The 27,153-nt window shown below is 36.0% G+C and overlaps 3 protein-coding genes across 3 annotated transcripts; 2 read left to right on the top strand and 1 right to left on the bottom strand.

Annotated features, from left to right (window-relative positions):
• Positions 1-1,559: 1,559 nt before the first annotated feature.
• Positions 1,560-2,621, top strand: LOTGIDRAFT_109634 (hypothetical protein; the record flags this gene model as incomplete). The annotated part of the gene is made up of 1 exon (XM_009046212.1): positions 1,560-2,621. One exon carries the CDS (start codon positions 1,560-1,562, stop codon positions 2,619-2,621), a length of 1,062 nt encoding a protein of 353 aa, XP_009044460.1.
• A 2,306-nt stretch (positions 2,622-4,927) lies between these two features.
• LOTGIDRAFT_109203 (hypothetical protein) lies at positions 4,928-8,164 on the bottom strand (the record flags this gene model as incomplete). Its single annotated transcript, XM_009046211.1, has 7 exons — positions 4,928-5,140; positions 5,272-5,480; positions 5,874-6,047; positions 6,320-6,505; positions 7,051-7,192; positions 7,487-7,678; positions 8,036-8,164. Coding segments are annotated over 7 exons (1,245 nt in total), but the record flags the coding sequence as incomplete, so codon positions are not given.
• A 7,072-nt stretch (positions 8,165-15,236) lies between these two features.
• Positions 15,237-23,429, top strand: LOTGIDRAFT_184925 (hypothetical protein; the record flags this gene model as incomplete). The annotated part of the gene is made up of 9 exons (XM_009046210.1): positions 15,237-15,330; positions 15,702-15,908; positions 16,074-16,307; positions 16,470-16,682; positions 19,062-19,168; positions 21,015-21,152; positions 21,445-21,573; positions 21,993-22,266; positions 22,685-23,429. The coding sequence occupies 9 exons, from the start codon at positions 15,237-15,239 to the stop codon at positions 22,894-22,896; spliced, it is 1,608 nt and encodes a 535-aa protein (XP_009044458.1). The 3' UTR covers positions 22,897-23,429.
• Positions 23,430-27,153: the final 3,724 nt, after the last annotated feature.

The following is a 27,153-nucleotide window of genomic DNA, read 5'->3' as shown; positions in this document are numbered from 1 at the left end:
GAGACTTGATAAGTTTTTTTTGATTGGGATTTTAGCAACGTCACAAATCCTGCATTAAAGCAGAACTATATTATTTTTAAAATATTTCATGGTCTCACCATTGAATGTGAAGTAATATTTGGTTTTAGTAAGTCATAATTTTATAGAGAAGAAATACATAGGACACCCAAAGGAATTTCTGAATACCGATATTTAAAGCTAACAACAAGTTTCTCGGGAATAAACAAGACCCCTTAAATTTAGGTCTGCCATTGTGTTAAAGGCACCTCTCCATCATCTGTGAGCCATTATCTAACGTAGACCAATGTTTTTAATAGGACTGAGGCTATTTTGACAGACGTGTTTAATGCGAGCCAGGCTTCAGGAATTCGGTGAAATCAGGACAAGTTGACACGAAGTGGCACATACCGTTGGAAACAAAATGGCGACCAAAGGATTGTTCCTGCTTCTGGTCCTAGTTTTAATTGGTAAGTACGATTTTAAATATATCTAACTTATTAATTAGCCATTGAATATTTCGCCATTTTAGTTTTGGAACTTTAGCTTGGATTATATGACGTGTATTTGGTTGTTTTCCAAGCATGACTTATTGCTATAGCTATTAGTTCAGAATTCCATCAGGATATAGGTTGTGATGATTCCTTTGGAATTTTCATGCATGCTTTGTCTGAAATTTTGTCGACCTTTGCACGAAATCAAATTGTCGAAATACCTTTAATTTGGGGCAGCTTTTGCTTGAGGAGTTACGGGTTAAGAACAGCTTTTGCTTGAGGAGTTAGGGGTTAGGGACAGCTTTTGCTTAAAGCAATGATATCCATTTACGAGCATCTCTACGTTTGTATATATATGGTCATGCGGGCATTGGCCGAAACTGTGTCGACCTACCCGAATTCTAATGATTGGAAAGGGGGTGGGGGTAGGTTTTTTTTGACGCAATAATATCCAAGTACGGCCATCTCAACACTCGTGCATACCATGCCTGACACGTACCTGGCAGACAACGACCTTTACAATCCTAACTGACGACTGAACTGTGGTTACTCAGTGTGCATTCTTCGCGATAGACGTTAATCCAACAAATATGTCCAGCTCTCGAAAAATGTCGACATTTTTGCATGTATTGGATCAAACATCTCAATAATTCGGTCACAACCAGGCATAATAATAATTGTATTACGTCTTAATTGACTACTGGACAAAATTGCATGAAGAGAAAAATCTTAATAACTAGGTCTTCGAAAGGGTAACGATTTGGCTGTAGTGTGGGGGTACGGGGTCTTAACTATCCCAAGGTTTCCCGACGGAAGTGCGATAATAACGGGATCTTTTTTATGCAATCGTTCAAAATTGTCAAGGGGCTACGAGATTGGGGAAGGGGTTTCCGAAATCCCCACCTACATAGAGATATCAATATATTAAAGAATCAATTCATTGCAGGAAGCTACAATGTGGAATCCCAGAGAAGATCCAGGAGGATCCGCCAAGGAAGCCGACGGAGTCCCAGTCCTATCGAACTCTTGGGCAAGATGTCGGACTCCTCGGGAAAGTTCTCAGTGGACATGTACCAAAGGTTGAAATCGTCTTCATCGAATCTCATCTTTTCACCAATCAGCATCTTCCTTTCCTTATCAATGACGTCATTAGGAGCTCGTGGCTCCACCAAGTTCCAAATCAACCGTTCTCTTCGCCAAGGCAACATGAAACGCTTTGTACATCAAGCTTCGCGGATACTTCTCAGCAAGATGCCAGAGAGCACCGGAAACATAACTCATCAACAAGCAAACGCCATTTTTGTCAGACGACCAATACCGATCCAGAATTCGTTCAAAACACGAGTTGCAAGATATTATGAAACGGAAATATACAATTTGAGCACGTGGTATCCGGAGCGCGAGATTAACCACTGGGTGGAGCGGAGGACGGATGGGCTACTGAGTGACTTCCTGTCCCCTGGGTCTCTCGGGGACTCCTTCATGATGTGGATCATCAACGCAGTGTTCTTCCGCGGAACGTGGGCCAAAATTTTTGACTTTAGACAAACGAGGCAGAAGTCGTTTACGCGGGAGAGTGGCATGACAACCCGAGTGGAGATGATGGAAATGATCGAATCTTTCCCGAGCTACCGAATGGAGAACATGCAAACTTCCGTATTAGAGATCCCGTACGTCGGCGGACAATACAGCTTTTTCATCTTTTTACCGGATACTCACAACGGCCTGCAGAGGTTAGAATCCGAAATGACTCACAGGCTGTTGGAGTCCGTTATGACGAACATGGAACCTCCAAAACGATTCTCCATCCAAATTCCTAAACTGTACTTGGACAATTCGTTGGATTTGGAAGGAACACTAAAGGAAATGGGAATAACGAAATTGTTTGACGCTAATGACGCCAATATTGCGGGCATTTCAGCTAATAACGACCTGTTCGTGGATAGCGTCATTCACAAATCCGTCCTGGAAGTTAACGAGTTCGGTACGACTGCCATGACGGTTAATCGGGTGTCTGTAAGTGTCAAGACGACCGTCCCTCAATTTATTGCCAATAGACCCTTCATGTTTATAGTCCGTAACAAAAAATATAAAATTAACATGTACATGGGTCGTTTCGCCTACCCTTAAATTCGTACCCATAAGGGATTCGTTTCGTTGGATTCAATAAAAAAATCAAATCTTTGTTTGTTCATTTTATGTTTGGACTAGAATGTCCTCATTATCTGACTAAAGGTCATTTTGAATCTGAAGACTTAAGGGAGATAAATCTGAATCCTGAGACTAAAGGGAGGTAATTTTAAATCTGGAGACTAAAGGGAGATAATTTAGAATCCGGAGACTAAAGAGAGATAATTTTGAATTTGGAGACTAAAGGGAGATAATTTATAATCCAGAGACTAAAGGGGGACAATTCTGCATCATTCTGGAAACTAAAGGGAGATAACACATGTAGATGTACCCCATTTCAATTTAGCAATAACTTCGAGTCAAATTTTAAAATAAAGCCTTTACTGTATTGCACCAACAATCTTTATAAAGCTTAACTTAGACAACTAGAAATATCAAAAATACCAATGTGAACCTTATATCTTGTCTAAATAAGACCACTGCCATTAAAAGCCAAATATGGACAATTTGGCACAAAAATAGAGGAGATTTAATTTATAAAAATACTAGACACCTTAAAGGTATAGTTGACAGTGTGCCTTTAATATCCCTCAGATATCCTTAAAATATCCTTAAAAAAAAACAGTACACTGAAATAAATATGTTTTCACCCACTACTATGGAAGCCCAATTGAGACATGGAACAAAATGTGTAAAAACAAGATACAAACCTCTTTGTCTTCAATAGACTACAAAATAATCCTTTTCAACATGGTACTATGGAAGCCCAAAATAATTCAAATAAGCAAATCATGATAAATTTAGGCCTCTTTTTGCTTCCACATACTAATATACAAGCAATTTTAATTCATATAATACTGAATGCCAAATTGGCATACAAATGAATAATAAGGCCTCTATTGACTTCCATAGATTTTGATTCTACACTCTTTGCATTAACAAATAAGGACAAAAACAAGTTTTCAAAGCTAAATAAGAAATATGGCAGTGATGGGCTTCCATAATGTACATTATCGTTAATATCCACTTTGTATTTTGTTCATAAACTCATAATATTGAAAAGAATCATCATAACTGAAGAAAATCCATAAATAATGCAAGAATTCCTATTGGTCAAAACCAATCAGAGTTCTTCAAATTTCTGAGTTGGGATTACCTTCAGTTACGATAATTTTATAATAAAACAAGGATTAAATAAATAAATGCATAAATAACAAAACAAAAATAAAACCGCTATGTTTCATCAGAAAATTCATAATTTTAAGATATCTTAACTACCAATTTCAAGAGTTTTAATTGGTTAAGAGCACAAATCAGATAACCAATCACAGTTCTTGAAAGTGTTCAGTTATGATCTTTAATTCATGATGTTTCTGACAAACAACCAATGAGATTAGGTTTGGAATAGAAAATAGGAATTTAAAAATTACAAACTCAAAACACTCTTTTACAACTATTCTTAATGCATACACTTCTAAATATTTACTTTACCAGCTGACAGAGCTTAATTTCAGCTATCTGTATAGTCTTCTAAATATTTACTTTACCAGCTGACAGAGCTTAATTTCAGCTATCTGTATAGTCATCTAAATATTTACTTTACCAGCTGATAGAGCTCAATTTCAGCTATCTGTATAGTCATCTAAATATTTACTTTACCAGCTGATAGAGCTGTATTCCAGCTATCTGTATAGTCTTCTAAATATTTACTTTAACAGCTGATAGAGCTCAATTTTAGCTATCTGTATAGTCATCTAAATATTTACTTTACCAGCTGATAGAGCTCAATTTCAGCTATCTGTATAGTCATCTAAATATTTACTTTACCAGCTGATAGAGCTTAATTTCAGCTATCTGTATAGTCATCTAAATATTTACTTTAACAGCTGAAGTCATCTAAATATTTACTTTTTAACAGCTGATAGAACTCAATATCAGCTATCTGTATAGTCATCTAAATATTTGCTTTACCAGCTGGTAGAACTCTACTTCAGCTATCTATATAGTCATCTAGATATTTACTTTACCAGCTGATAGAGCTCAAATTCCATCAGTTGGTAATACAATTATTTAAACAAATATACAGATAAGCTTAATTCTAAGTCTCTGGTTAGTAAAAGTAGATCTTGAAAATCATTTCAAATAAGTTTAAGGGAGCTTTAACAAATATTTTGCAGAACATTTCAAAAAGTATATTAACACCACTCTTAAAAGTCTTTCCACATGCAATAAAGAGATCAAAAAATTAATTGTAGTCTGGAAGCCAAGCTACCTCCCATGACTAAAAGTCTACTAGTTATCTCCCTTCATAAACCTGCAGACGCTCTAAACAGCAGCACATCAGATTTTACTTGTAATTCCAGGTCCTCCATTGCACCAGTGAAAAGAACGGAGCCTCGTTGAATTGAGATAGGTGTCGCTAGTGTAGGGTTGGTTATATGACCTTCACCTTGTATGACTATACTAATACTAGCGCTATTTATTGGAGCTATTTTCGTTGTTTTCACGTTGTCAGGAATCTAAAAAGATGAAGACATAATTCTTAATTTCATAGATTAAATCTTGTTTTCAGTGATGCAATCCAATGTCTTGCAGCCACCCCTGCCTCAGCCCATGCTTCTGTGTACCAACATACTAAAGGTCTCCTTACCTCAAATCTGGTAACAGAGAAATCTGGTACTGGTGGATTGAACTGGGTGACTTTAATATCATTATTCTGTTCAATTCCTTGAAACCTAGTTTTAGAGATTGGTTTACAGGTATAATCTAACATCTCACACAGTGTGTGTACGTCTATAAACTTCGGTGTTAAACCAGCTCTCACTACATTATCTGAACACGCCATACATTCCATACAATCTAAAATAGAGGAATAAATGAATGAATGAATGAATGAATGAATGAATGAATGAATGAATGAATGAATGAATGAATGAATAAATATATCTATATATACATTAATATATAATTATAACAAAAAAATTCTAAATGAAAGAATAACTAAAGGAAAGAATAACTGAATGGATTATAAATTACAGGATGAATACATGTATATACTTAGATCAATGCCAAGAGGTTTAGCCCAGGACCAGATAGTAGATAGAATCCTCATGAACCTAAATTGTTATCCTTCTATATTATAATGGTTATTCCTTTCTTCTTTTCTTAAATAGCTAATAACTAACACAATCCTTTATTTAATTGTACGAGAACTTGAAAAGTAAAGCTCTTTAAAAAATAATAAAACCTTACCTCCAGATAAATAAGCATGGGGCATGTCTGCCTCTAGAAACATGGCCTCTCCTGGTTGAAGAGTTATAATATTGAGAAAATAAATAGCGAAACCTCCAACATCTCCGGGAAACTCATTATCTAATTTCAGCAGTAGGTCACCATTATAGGCACTGATGTCTTCACCATTTTCCTCTGAAAATATCAAAGGATAGCTTAGGTTAGGTTAGGTTGTCTCAAAAGCACTGGCACAGGCATCAGAATGTTTCTTTCTTAGAGGAGGATTCAAACTCACTGCACCTATTAGCCTAGCAGACAAAGTTACAAAAACATCTTGCTGACATGTTACATAACACAAAATAATTCAACCTCAAAATAAAATGAAGTGTTCGTGTTTATGTTTTGAATGATCTGCAGATGTGTACAAATATCTTTGCTCAACTAAACCATGTAATTTTTTGACTTACTGAGTAATTTAACTCTAGATACTAGTTTATGAAGCTGTGTTTGTATTATCTCCTTGTCCTGTTCCATCAGACCCTTAAACGCGTCTTTTAATGCTTCACGTTGTAACAACATATCTGTTGCCATGGAAGCAGTGATAAATTTACACGCAGTTTGACATCCTATAACATTACGTAACTCTTCAATTTCTGAAACCAAAAAAGACATAAATAACTGAAATAGTCATAAGATACCAATCTCTACACGGCAGATTTTCTTTAACCCATTTGCTCCTGGTTCATGAAATTTTCCAACTGTCGAGGTATCTTCAACTTGTACAGCCTGTAGCACACAGAGCCTTGGTTTATAGTACCATCCGAATGGCTAGACACTTTTTCCATGTCAGCTCCTCTTAGCTGCATCACTGACTGGGAGAAACCTGGTTGAAAATAGTGGGCTAGGTTGTGATAGATGAATCCTGAGAGCAACTAGCTTTTTCAAAACCCCACATGTAGAATCTGAAGGCAAATGGGTTTTCACAAACTGAAGAAATCTCTTCCAATACTAGATCAATTCAGATTTATTGCAACACCAGTCATTCTGATCAGGGCTGTTGATTTGGCTCTGTTTGCCGGTCATGACCGACTGGGCTGCACAAATGGCCGACGGTTAATATCTTCTATCGGACATCAATTATAGGTTAGAAATTACATGGCATTCGATTTCTGATCCAAGAAAAACCCATTGAACTCACCTTGGACATATTCAGCTATTTCTTTTAACACTCGAAACCCACATAAACCTTGAAATGGGGTTAGAGCTATAGCCATCTCTGGCTTGTGGTTGGGATCTTTATAAATGTCTGGTCTAGTTTTATGGAGGTGCTCTGCCAAAACCTAAAACAGACAAAAATTAAATGGAACTTATTTGATATTTTTCAATAAATCTGAATTCAAGCCTTTTGGAATAAAGTAAAGAATTATTGGCTTTCTTAGGTGATCAGAAATTCTTATAGCGCTGAGCGTTCTGCAAGGAAAGGGGGAGAGTGAGACAGCTCAGGCGGTATAGAGTTGGATTATCGTCTGCTAGGACAGTGTAATAGATCAGTCAGTAGTTAGTTGAATTGTCGTCTTCTACAATTAAAACTAGTGCCCTTGGAGTGCATTCCTTTTTTTTTTAAGGAGACATACCTTATGAGGGTGGGCTTGTATAGACAAAGACTTCTGTACTGATAGAACTTTAAATAAAAACGGCAGCTTTCCTCCAAAATCTTTTTTCACCTCTGACCCCAGTTTATCAGGATTATCCTTAATCCATTGCTCTAAAGTGGTTTCAGTGCCATCAATGAAGGAGGGGCAGTTAGGATGTGTCCCCATCCATAGCTGAAAAAAAAAAAAAAATGGAGATTTACATCCAACGGTTTTGGCCTGGTTGGGTACTGCGAAGATAGTGTGTTAGCTAAAGTTGTCTGCTCGGTCAGTAGTAACTTGGATTGTCATGTGCTACGCAATTTGATGTCTTCAGTTTGAACCCCCTTCAAGGCAAGTAAAATTAGATGCCTCTGCCAGTGCTGTCTTTCATTTCTTCCATCAAATACAGCTGAGGCAAAGAGGTAGCTCAAATAGTAGCCAATAAGACTATCGTCTGCTAGGACAGTGATTAAGCCTGATTAACTTGTCATCTACGAGTTTGATTCCGATGCGTCAGCCCCTGCTTTTAGGAGTCGATCTTTGGCTTACCTCTGCATAGGGTGCATTGTCTTTGAGTTGAAAATCTTTGTTGCCAGCTTGTGCAAGTTTAGCCACTTCACTGTCTGAGCCGACTTTACCCCAGGCATATTCTTGTACTCCACATTTCAGAAGGAAAACTGAAATAACTTAGAAAATTACTACACTTTGACTTTTGGAGGTTTAGGTGTCATTTTGACCAATGATTTTGTTTGAAATCAATGGGTGCCATTGTATTTGGGGCCATTATGAATCATTTTGACTTTTAATGCTATCTGACTTGTGGCCATTTCGGCTAGTTGCCAAACATAAATAACTAACCACACTTTCTTATGCATTTAAAATAGAGTAATTAATTGTTGTCTGAGTCAATAGAAAGTTATTTCCCTTTGGACTATTGAAAAACTTGCCACATCGACCTCTACTAAATTCAGTAAAATACTGACATTTCAAGAATGACAATCGCCTGTTCCTTTGAATTACTGAAAAGAGAGTCAAAGAGCGCCATTTCTGCAAACTGACCAGACTTCTGCCATGTTATCTTAATGAAAATATAAGAATTTTAGTTGTTTTATTTACTTACCAGATCGATTAGTCGCCATTTTGGTGTAATTTCAAAATTTTCGTATCAAAAAATTATATTTAATTTTCTCTTGAAACCTAGCAGAAATTTTTGAGTTTCTTTAGAAAATATAAAAAATGTCCTCAAAATAGATTTTTGGAAATAAATTGATAGTAAATACGAAATTGCTATTAGAAGGAACTGAGAAAGAGTTTCGTTTGATGAATTCGTTTTTAGTTTAGTTCTTCCAGTCTTATTATTTCATTGAAGCACAGAAGACATTGGTTTGGATAATCAAATATTATTGACACTAAATGCAAGAAAGAAACACAATTTCAAAAAGGTGAAAAGAAAAGAAGAGAAAGGTCTTATTTTGATGATTTTTGCATTAATTTGAGAATTAAATGTTGAAAATTTGGGCTCAGAAGTACAAATGAATATAATGGAAGGTAATGATTTAGTCCTCGTTTTTTTGGGAGCTTCCGATTTGCAGAAGAAGTCTTGAATTTTCAGCTTTCAAATTGTAAACAAAAAAGGAAGGGGGTGGGGGGTAGTCGAAAACGTAGGTGTAGTGCTTACTAACAGACCGAAGTACAGAACAGATATAAGCTTAACAATCAATCAGTCAACTTTAAGGTGGTCTAGAAGAAAACAGAAAGAATGTCTTGTCACTGAATATGATTGGACCCTGGTTTACTTTATCTAAATAGCATGGTGCTCATATGATATTCACTAGTTTTCTGCTTGTGTACATTTAAACAAAACAAAACAAAACCTATGTGGAAGCATACATACACGCTACAGCCAGCAGTAGACCTTTTTCATTTGATTTAAAACTTCAGCAACATAAAAAAAATGTCCTCACCCATGTTCAAAATGATTTATCCACTGAATTATTACTATAACTTGTCATTCAATAACTGCTTGATGGGGTCTATAACTTAATTTAAAGATGGGTGCCTCCAGAATCAAAATGGCAATTCATAAGCATCAAATAAATTTGTGAGGTTCTATAGCACAGTTGGTTAGAGTATCGGTTCTTTACATGACGTCATTTGCTTGGTTTCAGCATGCGAAAGTCTAATGACCTAGAATAAGTCATCTTCACTCATAATTCCAGATGACCCAGCTGTAAATGGGTACAGATAATCCCGGAAAGATCAATTAAGATTTGCATATTGTTTATAGAAACTTTATGAAAATAATCTTAATCACCTTTCTTGCATTCTGGAAGTTTGTAAATGAAACAATTTGATTGGATTGTACGTTAGTGAATACAGCCAATCGTTAGCCTCCACAGAAAGTCTGTAAATAATATGCCATAATGCAACAGCCTTTCTGTCTAGAGCTGGGATTGACTGTAATCGCTAGCATGAAATCCAATAAATTCGCTGCATCTCGTGATACAAGAAAAAGTGCCAATTGCAGTCAAGGTATAAGTAGGAAGTTCAAAATAGCTTGACATTGTAAAGACCAGATGAGATTAATTTTTTAAGAGAAAGCCATCTTTAATCTAGCTGTATTTTATAGCACAGATGTGACCAGCTTGGTAATAAATATTTATTGTTTTATTATTATTTATTATTTTTTTTAATCTAAGGATGATCTTCTATAGTACTTTTTTCAGATGATCTCTTTTGGATAAAAATTTGACTATATTTTCACACCAATAGCGATATTTCGATATATTTTGATCAAGTGACTAACGTTATAAATTCCTCTACAAGTATTTATCCTGATACCGGTATATCACCCAGCCCTGTGTCTGGGGTAAAATAAAGATACACCAATCATTTATTTAGTCTAAATCTAACAAACTTCCTTTGTTTCTCTCCACTGTTTACCCAATACGGGCTATATGTTTCACTCTCCCATAATCCCTTGTATCACTTCAGGAACAAACATGCCCGCCAACATTTAGATAGCTGAAATTGTAATCGGGTAAACTGGCGTAGTAATATAAAACTTAATCCCTCATTAAACAGTCGATGACATTCCTAAATGCTCAGGGACAAAATAGTTCTGGGGGTGTGTTTTAGTGGTTTGAGTTCGTCTTGTTTACTGTCAAAAATAAACCATTTGAGGATCATTGGATGCCATTTTTGTCCTTTTCTTTGGCCATGGCTGACATTTGTATTGCTTGATATTTTTGCCGGTTTAAGGACAAAACTTTGATTTCTAAATAGAATAACTTTGACAATGCAAAAATCTTTAGTAAAGATTATTATCAAATTTTTTTGAAAGAAGGCCAGGTTTCTAGTTGATAATTATCTTTCATTAATGGAGTTTTATGTCCTACTTTTCTGCACCTTATTGGGTTAATGAGGAATTCACACCATGCAGTGTGCAACGGCTTAAAGCACACAGGGCCTTGGTTTTTTGTCTTATTAAACCAGAAAAATAGCTATCAGAGTCTAAGTGCGAATGATAAAGAAGAGTGGCAAACTGCACAATTTTTACGCATTTAATCGTTGCTGCATCTTTTGGTTTTAAGTTGTGTTAAAAATGCAGAAAAGCGACGACACATTCATTGTTTTTCAGTAGAAAATATCCCCGAATCTTCGGTAATGTTTGTTCGTAAGGTAGATTTCATCCTATTGGAGGATAAAGATAGAGACAAATAGACTTGATTACCTAGTAGACTAAACATAAATAGACTTGTTTGTCCAGCTTCACGATGTTTATTGTGTCTTTCACTATGTAACTAGTTTCTGGCAAGATCAACAACGCAGCCGACAGAACAATAAAACTCTCGAAAACCAGACGTGAAATCTATTTTTTGACGTGTCTATGTCTTTTTGTAGTTTACGTAAAAATCTTTTTTCGTTAGTTGTTGGACTGGCGAGATTTTTAATCGATTGGATTTGTAGACAGAGATAGTTTTGTGGTGAAATAGCCATTTCAGACATTTTCTTCGTTCGATTGGGAATCGTGTACTTGTGTGTGTTGTTTTCATAAAATTTGTCTTTGTGGTTTCGTGTAGTCGTTGCTGCGATCCTGGTACATTTTGTGCGTCTGCAGTTTTTCATCTCTTGCCGTCAACAAGTGAAAATCAAAAATTATGTTGCGAACATTTAATCACTGAAAATTTAGTTTTTGGTGATTCAGGTAACTTTATTTTACGGAAAATTGTTACTGAATTAATTGTAAATTTCAGTTTTGTAGTCTTGGACAAATAATTCACTGCAGGCCTATTGTACGTCTGCAACTTTTCTAAATCTTTGTCTTTGTTAGAGATCAAAGGATTATAAACAGACCTTTATTGATTACAAAAATAATGGAGTAGAAATTAGTAGACCTAAGAAATAATTTCTAAGGTGTGTTGTGAAAATAATGGAGTAGAAGAGAATAATTTTGGATATTTGAAGGACATTTTGTGCATTATTTTCTCCATGAATCCTAACATTGCCAGTATGCTTGCTGTGGCCTTAGAAACAGGTAGGTGTCCTGTGTCGTCTCTCGTGAAGATGAGGAAAGGGGAAGGGAAGGGGGAAAATTTTATTGGGGGAAATGGTATCAATTAAAATTGAAAGTACCGTAGTTCATCTAGTCAATGAAATGTTAAATAAAAGTGACAAGAGATGAGTCTCATTGCAAGCACTGGCCTAATATATGTATTGCGATACAAGGTTCACGATATGATATGTATTGCGATACAAGGGTCACGATTGCATATTGTATCGCAATGTCGTGTATCAATATTTGATGATACCTCTCATTACATAAAAAAAAATGTGGGTTGGTTTATGATATAACAATTTTTTTCACTGAAATTGTTAGAAACTATTTATAAGACAGTGGACACTAACCACTTCTATCAACTATATTACCAAATATCACAGTTATAAAGTTATGAATTAATATATATAGAAACTTTAGAGATAAAATGTTAATTTTTATCCCATTGCCCCATATTGCAATATGTATCATATCATGACCCTTGTATCGCAATATGTATCATATCATGACCCTTGTATCGCGATACATATCGTATCATGACATGATTGACGATACTCAGCACTAGTTGTAACCAATCAAAATTATCCTCGACCCCATCTATTAATTGAATTGCTTTGACTGGCTTAGTCGATCCAAGCTCACCCTTTGATGTAGAATGTGCTTACTTGATTAACAAACTTAATAATAATTTTTTTACACAGGAGCTTGAATCTTAACCTGATTTGAAAGGTAGTGAGGTGTTTGTTTAATTGATTAAGATTCTGTATTTGGAGTATTTTCTTGCTTTATTTATTTTCGTGGCCCTTCGGTCAATACAACATTGTTCTATATTTGTTTCTATAACATTTGATATAAACCTTGTTAAAAATAAACTTGCCATTCAGTAGGTTGTATGATTTGTAGGTAAATATTGTTTAAAGTAGAATTGTCTCATGGAAAATAAACTTGCTATTTACTAGAGGTGTAGGCATTGGTTGTAAATATTGTTTAAAGTGGCATAGCCAATTGAGAAATAACTTGCCTTTCAGTAGGGAGTTTGAATTGTTGGTAGCTATTGTTTAAAGAGGCATAGTCACTCTGAGAATAGTGCATTTTGAGTTGCTTAAAGGTGTATAACCACTTTAGAATTATTGTTGCCATTCAGAAAAGTGTACGCATTTGGGTGTAAAAATTGTTTTAAGGGGCATAGCCACTTCAGAATACTGCATTTGGTGCTATGAATGACTTAAAAGGGTATAACCACTGGGAAAATAAATTCCCCCCATTAAATGTGATGCATTAATTGTTTAAAGGTGTATAGCCACTTAAGAATTAAATTTACCATTTACTAGGGTGTATGAATAGGTGGTAGTATTGATTAAATGGGTATAGCCACTTAAGAAATACTTTACCATTTGTAGTGCAAGTGGTGTATGAATTGTTGGTGATATTATTTATAGGGGCATAGCACCTTAAGGTAGATTTGATTAAGATAAATAGGTCAAATAGCTATTTATAAACAGATCAATATCTATTTTAAACAAGGAGATGCCAGCCTCCATTGATTATGTAAAAAGTAAAGTAGACCAAATCGGAAAATTTAGTTCTAAGACTATTTTGTTTGTTTCATTGTCTGTTTACATCCTGTGAAGACGAATCAAATTAGCTCTAAAACTTGTATACGTGTAGCTTTGTGGTGTGCAGTGAGGGAATTTTTTCTCTATGGGGAATAACTAGATGGTTTTACATGTCTGACATGTCAGACCTTAAACCTTCATCATTAAAATCCACCATCTCGGCCTATGCTGGAACTAAAAATTTTATTGAAGAAAGCTCAGCTGATATATTGAGCCATCAGGGCTCTTGTTGGCCACCAGCCATTCACATCAATCACAATGTGATATCTTCATATTATAAAATATGTCATTTTATTTAAGGTGGTTATGTTTATTCTAGCAGAATTTAATCCATCCAAGCCAGGAAAAAAACCTGAATTAAGCAAGCGTCTTATTGACTGAGCCACCCCAGCTTTTAATGTTGAGAAACCTTTCACATCCGATCTCGATAGTGATCCATGTTAAATGGATTATCTGTAAAAAAAATTGTAAAATATGTCATTGTATATTTTTAGGTGGTCTACGTCTACCACAGCAAGGTTTAAATCCAGCGATGAATAACATGCCTCTAATGTTTAACCCTAATAAAGGTAAACCATTGATTACAGAAGATAGAAAAGGTAAGTTATATTAGTCTTTTTTCATTCATAACACTCTTAAAGGTACACTATCACTAACTGTTAGACCAATCATACCTAATTCTCAGTCTCATTAATTTTTTAGCTAATCCAATCAAAAATAGTGTTTATAGTTCACTGTTGAAATTTTAGCCTTCAAATCTATGTGTGTCCAGAAATATCCGCTTTTGAAAGTTTAAAATGATGACTCGTCAATTCTCGAGACTCTTCCATATATAGAATAGACATCTATAGAAATAGAAAGTGAAATTCCTGGTTTCAGATATTTTTTAAGAAATTATCCGATTTCGTACATTTCTAATACTTCTGAAGACTATTATTTATATATATTCAAGACTCAAATCAAAATGTCAAACCTGTCCCTTTAAATTATTGTTTCATTTCAGAAGAAATCCCCACTAGTACCACAAGTCAAGATAATTCAGCTACCTCCATGGTAGGAAGTAGCATGACACAAGGAATGACAGGGGGTGCCATGCAGAGCAATGCCATGACCGGTGGGGCAATGACAGGCGGTGCCATGACCAGCAGTGCCATGACTAGTGGTATGATGCCCATGGGATCAATGGGGTACCCAAGTTTGGGTTACCCTTCACCCATGATGGGACATGACCCGAATATGATGATGATGGGACAGATGGGACAAATGATGGGACAAATGGGACAGGTAAAAATATCTTGAAATTGATTTTGATTAATGACTAAATTCTAAGCTTACAATATGACTACATTTTATTTTTTTGCTTGTTTTTATTCTTCACCTGCACGAGTTAAATTTCGGCTATCCAGATCACTTTTCAGAATTAAAATCCGAAAATTTAAAAAAAAGCTCTGCCTATTTCAGGCTTTGGCATTTTTGTTTGCAGAACTTACCAATAACGTGATGTTATCTGTAATAGTGAATGAATTAATCCTGTATTCTATGATTTGATGTTTCTGTATTTCAGTATGGAGGTTATATGGGCCCAGTTGGACCTGGTATTGACCCCTCACTACCAATACAGAGGGATATTATCAACTTAAAAAGCTGTTCTCTTTACCCCCCTCCTCCAGGTAAGCCTGTTATAAATATTTTCTGGTACTTCTTTAACTGCTGCCTCTTCAACTGCTGCCATTGAAACAAAAAAAAGGAGCACATATTGTTTACAAGGATAAAAGGTTCACAAGGATCCTTTCTACCAGCTGGTCCTTAGCCAAACTTCTTGCCAGTGATCTTTCATGGATCATCCTTGCCCATTTACAGCTGGGTCAACTGGAATAATGACCAATGAAAAGATGACTTATTCAGTGTCACTTGCACACACCAACAGAGATGTAAAATTTTACACTGACAAAAAATTCATTGTAAAAAATTCTGAGACACCAGGCCATGGCTGTAACTCTTGATACAATCTTTCATTCATTGTGCCTGCATCTGATTTCAGGCACACCTCCAAGAACACACAGAGAAAGACCACCTGGATGTCGGACGATTTTTATAGGGGGGTTACCAGACACAGCGACTGAAGAGATATTGACAGAGGTCTTTGATAGTTGTGGACCAATCATTAGTGTACGCCTCAGCAAGAAGAACTTTGCTCATATCAGATTTCAGATGATGGACAGTGCTGATAGAGCTCTATTTATTTCTGGTGAGTGACTCCCTTTTTTGGGCCTCGGGGATGGGAATTGGAAGGGGTATGTTCAAGGGGGGAGAGGGTGAGATTGGCAGTGCCAAGAATTTTTAAATTAAACTTAATAGCAACTCTTTGTCTATCCATCTGCAGCAACTGAAATTTTATCTTTTTTTTTTGTAGGTTATAGAATGAAAATAGAAAATAAGGATGATAAACCTAACACTGGACGAATCCATGTGGATTACGCAGTAGCCAGGGACGACCAGTATGAATTTGAATGTCAACAACGTGCCTTGGCTAGAGAAATGAGACATCGGATGTCTGTTGAGGAAGCCAGACTTCGAGGACCTAGCCCACCACCAGTTACACATTTCAATGATCATGAAGCCTCGGTCGTGTTGGACCAGTTAAAAAGTAGGTCTTGTTCAGATTGCTTCCATGTTCAAAATCCCAAAGAATATGCTTATGACTCTGTCTTGGCGAAATTTCCCTCATTGCACACTGCACCATTCTGCCCAGTTTTCATTTCATTTCTAAGGTTTTGAACTAACACCCCTGTGTTTTATTTTTTTCCAGGTGATGAAAATTTCATCAAAGCGTCCATTACTCTAGTCACATGGTTAGAAAGAGGAGACTGCGTCCGTCGTACATCCAATATGTTCTTCAGCATGATTCAAGCCTCCAATTCACACGTCCGATGCCTGCTGAACGAGAAACAGCAATTCGAAGAAGATCTTCAGCGAGCCAAACTAACATTCCGTCAACAAATTGAAAGTATCTTAAAACAATGTAAGTAAATCTAAGAATTTTTTTTTCAAAGTCTGTCTTTTTTTTTTTGGAAAAAAAATGAATAAAATTGGAGCAAAATTCTGACTCTAAAAGTAAGAGATAAGTAAGAGATTTCAAGCCATTTTCAAAGGTTATCCCAAGATCCCATGTTATCAAGGCTGGTGGCTATCAACCAGTACAAATCTGATAAAAATAGCCAAAAATTTAGATGTCAACTTTTTGCTTGAAATCTCTTCTATAAAAACAACTATCTGTATAACCTACTAAAATACAAGTTCTGAGTTTTATAAATAATTCCTAAATTTTAAACATGTGGAGAAAATTCAAGTTGGAACAGGTAAGAGCTTGTTTTCATGAGAAATATCAGAAAAGATTTGGATACCCATTAGATGCGCGTATTATTTCTTATGGCAGAGATAACCAATGTAACCCAGCTCGACTGTCAAAATCTGTCTTGATTCTGAATTCAGACCAAAAATGGGTATAAAATTATAAATTCCTAGTGACGATAATCGATTATTTCGATCCTTCCCTATAAGAAAGAGAGACATTGTGAAGATGGGGTTAAATAAGATACATTTTCTAACAGTGTTCAGTCATGTTTTATTTATTCTGTGATGTTTTTCTCCAGTAAATAATAAATAAAGTAAAGTAAATAAGATACAGGTAGATGGTGTTCATGAGATAGATCAACATCTAGAGGGTTCACACAGTATATGTTGTCCAAATTAAATTAATCCTAGCCATCTTAGATACTAATAATGTCCAGGAGATTCAGTTTTGTTCATGAATTGTTGGTTTATACAACTTGGACAGCTGATGGGTGGTTCTTTTTTGGGGATTGGGGGGGTGGGGGTGAATATTTTTGAATAGTCTATGTATACAATATTAATTTTATTCCCTAGTTGTTTGGATCATGGCAGTATCATAACTAAAGCTTCATATTTCATTTTGGTTTGGGCATAAATGTTGGCTGCAAAAGTATATTCTGCCTTATATGTTGCAAAGTCCATAACTTATTGTATTGTCTGGTGATTTTAAATGAGGCTTGCACTTTTAGATAGAAAAACCCTGGAGGTAGACTTCGATTTATCAAAGTGTAACTCCCAAAGTCAATTGATACCCTAAAACAAATGTAGAAGCCTGATCATAAAACTGCCAAAACCACGTTTTTAAATCAATTTTTATTGAAAATACCTTTTCCGTGGTCAATATCTGAAGTTTTTACTTAATGTTAAAGAAATTGGGTGTAGGTCTTGGTTAGAAACTCTTAGCCATGTGAAAAGCCATACAAATCCTATTTTGTTCATCCTTCTTATATGTTAATACAACTGGAATACTCCAGTGAGTTGAAATCATAGAGAATGTAGAATTTTGAAGTAAACAATGCAAAGTTTCTTCTTCATCATTCTATCTTCTTTTGAGGTAAATGCTGAAAAACAGAATCAAAATTTTGTAGTCTGAAAATCTTTAATGGTGAACAATTGAACAACTTGTTTCAGTTTCTGAAATGAAAAACCCATATCTGTTTCAACTATGAGTTTCTCCATGTGGTTAGTACATTACTTTGAATGATTTAACCATGATACATTAACTTATTTTAACTTTGACAGGAACAGGTTTGTCATCTTCTTATTTCTTCAGTCAGATGGTTCAGTAAGTCAGAAGTAGTCTTTGAAACATCTTCACAATGTCAGGGTATTACGAACTTCGTCTTATACCTTGACACCAGTTGATACTTTTCTTGTAGCAGAGGATTGTTTGGAAAACATGCTTGCAAATTCAGCCAAATTCCGCCTCAGAAAGACTAACAAACAAGTTGTATAGGATACAGTCTTTCTGTTGAGGGCTTTGAATGGCTGTATTCACTAGCGTACAATCCAATCAAATAACAAACTTCAGTGATACAAGATAAGTGCCTATTGATGTCAAGGTATTAGACCAAGTTGGTAATGGATTGTGAAGATGTCTTTGGATGAAGTTAGAAGCGTTTTGTTCACTTCATTATCACAATGTCAATTTACTATAAACTCTGTCTAATACCTTGACATCATTAGGCACCTTTCATGTTTTAAGTTTGTAAATGTACATTTTTGATTGGATTGTATGCTAGAGATTAGCCAATCACAGTCCTGGACAGATAGATTGTAAAAGATACGATATCGTAGCTAGTCTTCCTGTTGAGTTTGTAATATCTTGACATTGGGAAGATGTATAAGACGAAGTTTGTAATATCTTGACATAGTGAAGATGTGTTTGGATGTAGTCAGAAGAGTCTAGAGCAGTGTTCACCCAATTTTTGATCTAGATACATGCGCCTTCTTCTTCATATGTTTCCTTTGTTTTGAATTCTTATTTTGGGACATTCATTTCTTCAAGTTGATCAAATTGACAAGATATTTGCTGCTGCATCAAAACAGAGATGTTGGGATCATTTTTCCAAGGCACAGAGAAAGAGTATTGAACTCTGGAACAAGCAAGCCAAGGTAGGTCCTGTGGTCAAAGAGTCATCTACTGTGGACTCAGAAACAATTAATAATTTAGATAGGTTGATTGACTCAAAGTAAACATCTATAAGTGTTATTGGGAACACTTAACAGGTGTCGCATGTGAAGCAGACCATGCTTTCTTCTTTCCAAACACTTGATGGTACTTCTCGCTAGAGGAGTCCACTACTATAGCACTATTACTATTAATTTGGCATTCTTTGGACGAGATTTCGCTTAATGGAATTGTCTTGCTTGTACGGATTTTTATTACATACTCTTTTAATAATCATTTTGAAAATAATCAACAAGAATCTTATCCTTTTGGCAATAGTGTATGGACCAGTTCATTATCCACTTGAACAGTTATGGTACGTTAATTGTTTCTGGTTCACAGGCAAACACATATTTCTCTTTCAGAAATGATTTTTTGACCTTTTTTTTTCTCTGTAACAATATGGGTGAGGTGGTAGATTGTGTGTGTGTGCTTCAGTATTTTAGAAAGATCAGAAAAGTCATATCTTAGATGCAGCTTGGTGGAATTAGATCTTTTGACTTTAGAAAAGGATTTTTTTCAATCTTGTTGCCCTGAGATGAGACTTGCTTGTCTGTTGAATCAAGAAAACTGCAGATTAAAACTTTAACTCTTAAGCGAAAGTCAAGAAGCATTTAGGCAGGTTTCTTTAGCCAAGCAGAGAATGCTTACTCTTCTTGAACACTGGTGCCAGTGAATGATTAAACTAAATTCAGAACTGATGGAAACCGATCCACTAAATAGCTAATGAAACTCTTTGAGTCAAAGACCAAAATTTGAGAATTTGAGTTCCACTATTAAAAGCAAGCAGAGCATGCTAACTCTTTTGAACCATTGATGCCATAGTGCAAATTCAAAATTCATGCAAATAGATGCTGTAAAAAAATGGAAGAAATGTGGTGTTAAGAGTGAATCTTTGCATGGAACTTTTTCCTCAAATATTCCAATGAGGCTCAAAAAGAAAGCACCATAAAAAAATGCTGCAGTTTTCTTGAATACAAGGTAAGTGCTTGAATGAAAGAATGGAAAGTCAGAAATATGCCGAGGACTGTGGGGTATGGTACGCTTTGCTAAATATGTGTCAATATGTCCGTGTTCAAGTCAAAATATCCATCTAGAATTGCTTAGCTTTGTTGTGCTTCCTTGAACATAGAACCAGTAGTCTCTGTCATTGAGGACTAACGAAAGAGGTAACAGAAAACACGGAAAATGAGCTGGAAAATCAAGGCTAAATGGATTCAAAATGGAGGTCTAGCTTAAGGTAATATGTTTCGAGTACAATAATAGTCTGAACGAGATGGAGACACTTTTAGCAAGGATTTGCTACGTCCAGGCATCTATGAATGCCAATATTGTTTTACTACTCTAATATTTGTTTGATTTTTAAATTTGAGGTCATTTCTGAGACTTTTTTGGTCCTAATTTGATGCATATCTTGAAAAATCTTTTGATGAAGTTTACAATTTTACTTTGGACATGCCAGGATGAAACTTGGGCCTTGAGATTTTTTAGGTAACAAGTTCTTGACTCAAACCTATCAGAGACTTCCAAAACTATGAAAATTATCTTGTCCTTTGCACCACTTAGAACTGAAAGTCTGTAGTATTTTGCTTTACAGAAGTCAAAAGTTCATAGCAAAATGTCACAGAAATGGCCTCGAATTTACATTTTGGTAGATTTTTTCTGCATTACCAGAGTTTTACATAATAATCCTTTCTTTACAGATGGACATTCTCAACAAAATTATTTCCCTTTTACATTACTTGACTAATTTGTCTTGATTTTGCATTCCAATTCCAAACCTTCTTCCAGGAGATCCACATAAACCAGCAGGAAGAATTCCTGAATGAAAGGGAAGAAGATGAGATGGATCTATCAGACCAGGAAGATACAGAGGTAGAAGGGGACAAGCCAGAGGCTGCTGATAAAGCTGATGCTGAAGGAGCACCTGTTAAACGTAAACGCTTGGATTCTGGATCAGGTATTACACCTTTTGAGTCATTTGAATCACAGAAAAATACTGTTCTGCTGAGCTACCAAAACCAAATGCTTAAAGGGATTGTAAAGAGGTTTTTCAAACATTTAGTTTTAGTGGAATTGCAGGAACCACAGACATCTGACTAAAAAATTTGATTTGAAATCAGATATTTCTACCTGAGCATATATAGCCAGTCATCCTCAATTTTAATTCCTTTTCATCCATTTTTTTAATTATTTGCCAACAGGAAGTGATGTCGTCCAGAGTTTAAGGGAAGAGAATGACTCGTTGAAGTGCCAACTAGAAGGTTATAAGAATGAAATAGATTTAATCAAACAAGATTCCCTAACTCAAGTCAAAGCCTTACAGAACACTTTACAAGCCTTACAACAGGTAGGTGATGGTTTAAAGCCAACCCAGGATCTTCTCTCACAGAGGCTCAAAGATATTTTTAGCAGATTTTTGCAATAGAGATGTCATAAAAGACATTGTTAGTTTTAGAGGAATTGCAGGAACCACAGACGTCTGACTGAATTTTGAAATGGTGTAAATTGATGCTATCAGTGTTACCGATACACAGAAAAAGTTGCAGGAACCACAGACGTCTGACTGAATTTTGAAATGGTGTAAATTGATGCTATCAGTGTTCCCGATACACAGAAAAAGTTGCAGGAACCACAGACGTCTGACTAGAAAGTCACCTTCCTAAGCCTCGTGATTAGTTAAAGTTATATTCTTTATTTCAGCAATTACTAACAGCTCAAAAACACATCGCCTCCCAAAAACCAGTCCCACCATCTAAAGACAGCAAGATTACCATTACTGAAGATGATCATGTGGCATCCAAGAAAGACGACTCCAAAGAAGCTGAAGAGGAAGCAGATGTGATCACCATTAAAGATGACGAGGACCTTCCCATAGTAGAAGAGGTTAATGACACTACATCTGTGGTACCATTGAGTCAGTCTTTTGGAAAGGAAATGGCGGTGGAGATCATCCCTGTATTTAAAGTGCCCACTGATCTCGGAGAGTCCACTGTCACCAGTTCTGGAATTAATTTGAATCCTAAAGAAGCAAAATTATTGGGTAAGCATCTTCATTTTGTGGCGATTCCTTCGACCAATTTACTGCCAACAGTGGCGTTGTTAAGCATTAAGTTTGGGTCATGGCCATAGATGATGATGAGAACATAGTGTCATAAAAGCACTGGCTTAGGTCACAAAGTAAAGATTTATGATGAAATATTATATTATACTTTATGGGGTAAGCATCTTCATTTTGTGGTGATTTCTTCCACTAATATACTGCCAACAGCGGCGTATTTAATTTGTTATTTTTGGGCTGTCTAAGTCCTAGTCCACAATTTGTCATTGTGAAGGTTTGATATAAGTCAGCCATTTTGTGTTAGATAATGATGAGAGCTTAGACTCATAAAAGCACTGGCCAAGGTTTCAAAGTAAAGATTATGATAAATTTTGTGTAACTTTTTGTCTTTGTTTTTCAGGTTTAATTTGTTGTTTCTTGCACGTTCATCCATTTGGAGCCACGGTGGATTACCTATGGTCCTATCTGAATCAGCTTGAAATTGTCAAGCCGCGAGAAGTGGAAGATCTCTTGGAAAGATTCCCCATGCTGTTTAAGCAGATCGTTCATGGCATTGGCGCATCCATAGAACGAAGATGGAATTTTTGCGGATACACGAATTTGACTGGATAAAGAACAATAGTGCTGCAAGAAAATTAAACTTTGTGAAAATGTGATTTGAACGCATGAAGGCTGTAAATTATACAAGATATGGTTGACACCCCCTTTTTTTTGTATCAACTCTTCCACACTTACATTTTTTTAACTAGTATGACACCTATTAAAGATGTACGAGATAAGTTCATTTTCAAAATAAGGGGTGTTTTGTGTGGTCACATAACTAACTTGAAAAATGAGAACAAAATTCAGAATCACTTTCAAGAATGAATGAAATATCCCATACAATATAAATGAAACAAATTAAATAGGATTGCATTTTGAATTATATTACCCAATTGTGTATAAATATAAAATTGGTTAAAAGATGATTTGTAATTTGTAGAATTAGGGCGTGGATTTGCTAAAAGTGTTTTTATTTTTGTTTTGTTTTTTTTTGTGAATGAAATCCAGTGGTATGTTGAAAGGGAACAGACATATAAATTTTATCATCATTTTCATCCAAGCCTTTTAAATGTACTGTACATGTGAAATATATTTTATTAGCTATGTGGACTCTCTGAAAGGGGTGCCAAGAGGATATATACCAAATAAACTTTATTAACTATGTGGGCTCTCTGAAAGGGGTGCCAAGAGGATAAAAAAGAAACAAGGGATGTAAATTTGACAAACCCAGTTACCAAATGTCCTAAATAAACATTATTAGTCATGTGGACTTTCTGAAAGGGATGCTGAGTTGACAATCTAAATACTAAATATACATTATTAGCTATGTGGACTCTCTGAAATAGATACTGAGTTGACAATCTAAATACTGTATAATAATTATTAGCTTTGGACTCTCTATGTAAAGTTGACAAACCCAAATACCAAGCTAACATTATTAGTTTTGTGAACTCTCTGAAAGAGATGCCAAGTTGACATTATCAGTTGTGTGGACTCTCTGAAAGGTATGTTAAGTTGACAAACAATAAATACCCAATAAGCTTGAATTACTTTGTGGACTCTCTGAAAGAGATGCTAGGTCAACAATCCTATTGGCCAACTAAACACGATATAAAATGAAATAAAAAGGAAAAAGGAAAGGAATGGAGTTTTACGTCCTACTTTTCTGCACCATGTGGGCTAATGAAGACGGGTAAAATGAAATAAACATCATGTTATATGTGTACTCTTGAAGATGCAAAAGGTTGAGAAGCCCAGTCGCAGAGTGGCATAAAGTTTGTCTAAGGTGGGGGCATTTTAATCACGATATTTTGATAACTGGTCCATATTGTAAATTGAAAGCTGATTGGACAATATTCGAAATCAAACAATAAATAATCTCATAGCACTGCATGGCGTTGACTGTCTTCATTATCCTACATAGTGTGGAAAGGTAGGACGTAAAACTCCATTTCATTTTAAATAAGCTTGTTATGATTATTTTTAGGAATTTCTAAAGAAAATGTCTTTTCAATTATGGTTAATGTGAAAACGTTTCATGCCTGTTTTGCTTTGTTGTTAAATTATGTATCAAAATGTGTTCGTTTTTGTTATTCACAAAATCAAAAGGGGAACCAGAAGAGGTACGTTGATGTATATCTTTGTACTAATACCTTGACTGCAATGGCCTCCTTTCTCGTATCATTTAAATTTGTAGATAAAGGGTTTGATTGGATTGTACAATAAAGAATACAGCCAATCAGAGTCTCGACAGAAAGTCTGTGAACACAAAACCATAGTATTCACTGACATACAATTCAATCAAATCAAATCACTGTATTCCATGATACAAGTAAGATGGCAATTGCAGTCAAGGTATAAGACAAAGTTCGTAAGCATCTAACTCTGGGTTACATTCGAGAGAGTGGTCCACTGTATACTATTGTCTGTTTATAGAAACATCAGACACCACCTAACATATCTTCACAATGTCAAGCTATTACAAACTTATACCTTGACTGCAATAGCCACTTTTCTTGTAAAACAGAAGTTTGTAAATGCAGCGATTTGATTGCATTGTAGGCCTACGTTAGTGAATTGCATTCTAAAATACAAGTTTATGTGGCATATCAAACTAACCGTGACAAGTTCCTGTTTACGACAAAATGCCGGAATCTCAAGGGTCAATAAAATAGAGATGGCGTCTTTACATGTTTAAATTCAACAGTTGTTCTGCTGTTAGCAAGAAGAGAGTAAAGCAATCCATAGTCTAACAGAATGATGAAAGCAGGCGTTTTGTTGTTAGTGTTTGTTTTGATTATGGTGGGTCAAAACGTTGATCAGGTATGGCTTTGTTTTTGTTTTAGTTTTTTACTAAAGTGCGGGGAATAGTAGCCGTTTTTGTCGCCGACTCGAATCTTCAGTAAAATGTCAATTGTGCCCTTGCCTCCTCCTCCCTCCTCCTTTCTTAAAAACAAATCCCCCCCCCCCCCCCCCTTCGGACGTAAACCGGCCTCCGCCACAGGCCCAAACCAGTCAAGTCCCCGGGCCTCGGCTCAAAATGAGACACTGTAGAGATATATGACGTAAATCTCCACATAATTTCATTACTTTCAGGTTGAAGGGTGTTATTATTCCTCGAATGGATGTAGAGATAATGGTTGTAGATCAAGAGGGGGCTATTGTGGTCTTTCACTTTTCGGATGTCGTTGTCACTATTTTAATAAGCAAAAATAAAGAGATCGAGATTAGGCCTATTCATTTTCGTCTTTGGATTTTTTTTCTATGGCAACGAAATCGAACGGCCTTTCTGTAGCTTAAACTATTACCGTACGGTAATAAACTATTATCATTATTTCATGTTTATTTTCCCTGTTCGACGAATTCCGGCATTAGAATTTGTGGTCTGAGTATTTTACAAGGATTTGTAGTTATCTCCCTTTGTCATCTTGCGCGTGCAATTTATCTTTGGCGCGATGACATGGCGTCCATGAAGAAACACAAGACGTACTATATTTATGTTTGGTAGAAAGCCCCAATCTGAGAGAATGTGATGGGGTCAGTTTGCCTTTAGTCCTTCAAGTTGAGTATGAAGTCTTGACGGAGCCTAAATAGGTAAGATTTTGCGTAAAACAGCACAAAGCCTGCTCCTACCGGTGCATTTCTCAACAAGACTTAGAAGTGATCTAAATTTTTCATGACGGAATTTCCCTCGAAGCTTAATGTCTGTCCCCGACTGCCCCGTGTATTAAAGGATATGCACTGACAATCATTAAAGGTTAACCGTAGGGTAGGCCTAGTGCCTTAGACTAATACTGTAATGTCTTTGCAAAATTTCTGTTGGCAAATTACATGTCCAAATTCGAGCAGAAATCTAGGACGTATAACTAATTCCATTTCGTTACTATGTCTACCACTTGCAGACACCAATCACAAATAACGTGTTGATTATTTATGATCTGAATTGTGATACGATAAACCATAAAAATTCATAGCTAATTTCAGCGCTTGGCGTGATTCCCTCGACAAGCGTCATCCGATAATTTTGATCTCGGCGTTCCACGATCAAGTATACCTTTACACACGATGCCGCCATTTGTTTACGTTATTGCAGCTAGGCTAATATCTCGTGGGTCTCGTCTACATTCGAAATTTCCCGTTAGCATAAAAATTGCGGTTCGGAGCAGCTCATAAAGTTTCGTTCGCTGCTTTTTGTCGCTTCACACATTTAAGAAAGATAGCTAACGCCGATTCTGTTTACCCAAGAGACTCTTCGTCATATCGTGATTGATCAAATTTCTCGCCTTACGACTCGACCAGGCGTGAGTGTTAATATTGCGTTTCGTAAAAATGGTAAAATTTGAATATGGTTAAAGTTATGACTTATGATAAACGTCATCTTTGATTAACGCTTCAGATGTAACAAGAAAATACAGCCTTATTTTAGATTAAACCTTTCGTGGGGGTTTTAGTGCTATGGAAGGGGGGGGGGGGCATGATGAGGTGTCTCTGAGAGTTTAAGTGCTATAACAAGGGGTGGAGGGAGTGGGGGATAGGCCATGCCCTACACTCGGTGCCTCTTAATTGGGTTCCTCAAATGGATATTTCGTACCAAGCAATTGATTCTTGCTAGCCTACTTTAGCTGTTTTGAAGTGGTGTTGAGAGGTCCGGGCATGCTCACCCTTCGCCAGAGCAGGACATTCCGTGTCAATACAGCTAAAGGTGTAACTGTGAAAACGTTTGCAGGTCTCTTTCATCTTCCAAGCTATTACGCCTTCATCTTATACCTTGACTGCCTTGTTTCACGAAAGGTTGTGAATACAGCAATTTGAGTAGATTGTACGTAA

The sequence above is a fragment of the Lottia gigantea genome, assembly GCF_000327385.1.
Source record: "Lottia gigantea unplaced genomic scaffold LOTGIsca_10, whole genome shotgun sequence".
NCBI lineage: Eukaryota > Metazoa > Mollusca > Gastropoda > Lottiidae > Lottia > Lottia gigantea.
Note: the sequence above shows the minus strand (reverse complement) of the source record. Positions and strands in the feature narration are given on the sequence as shown.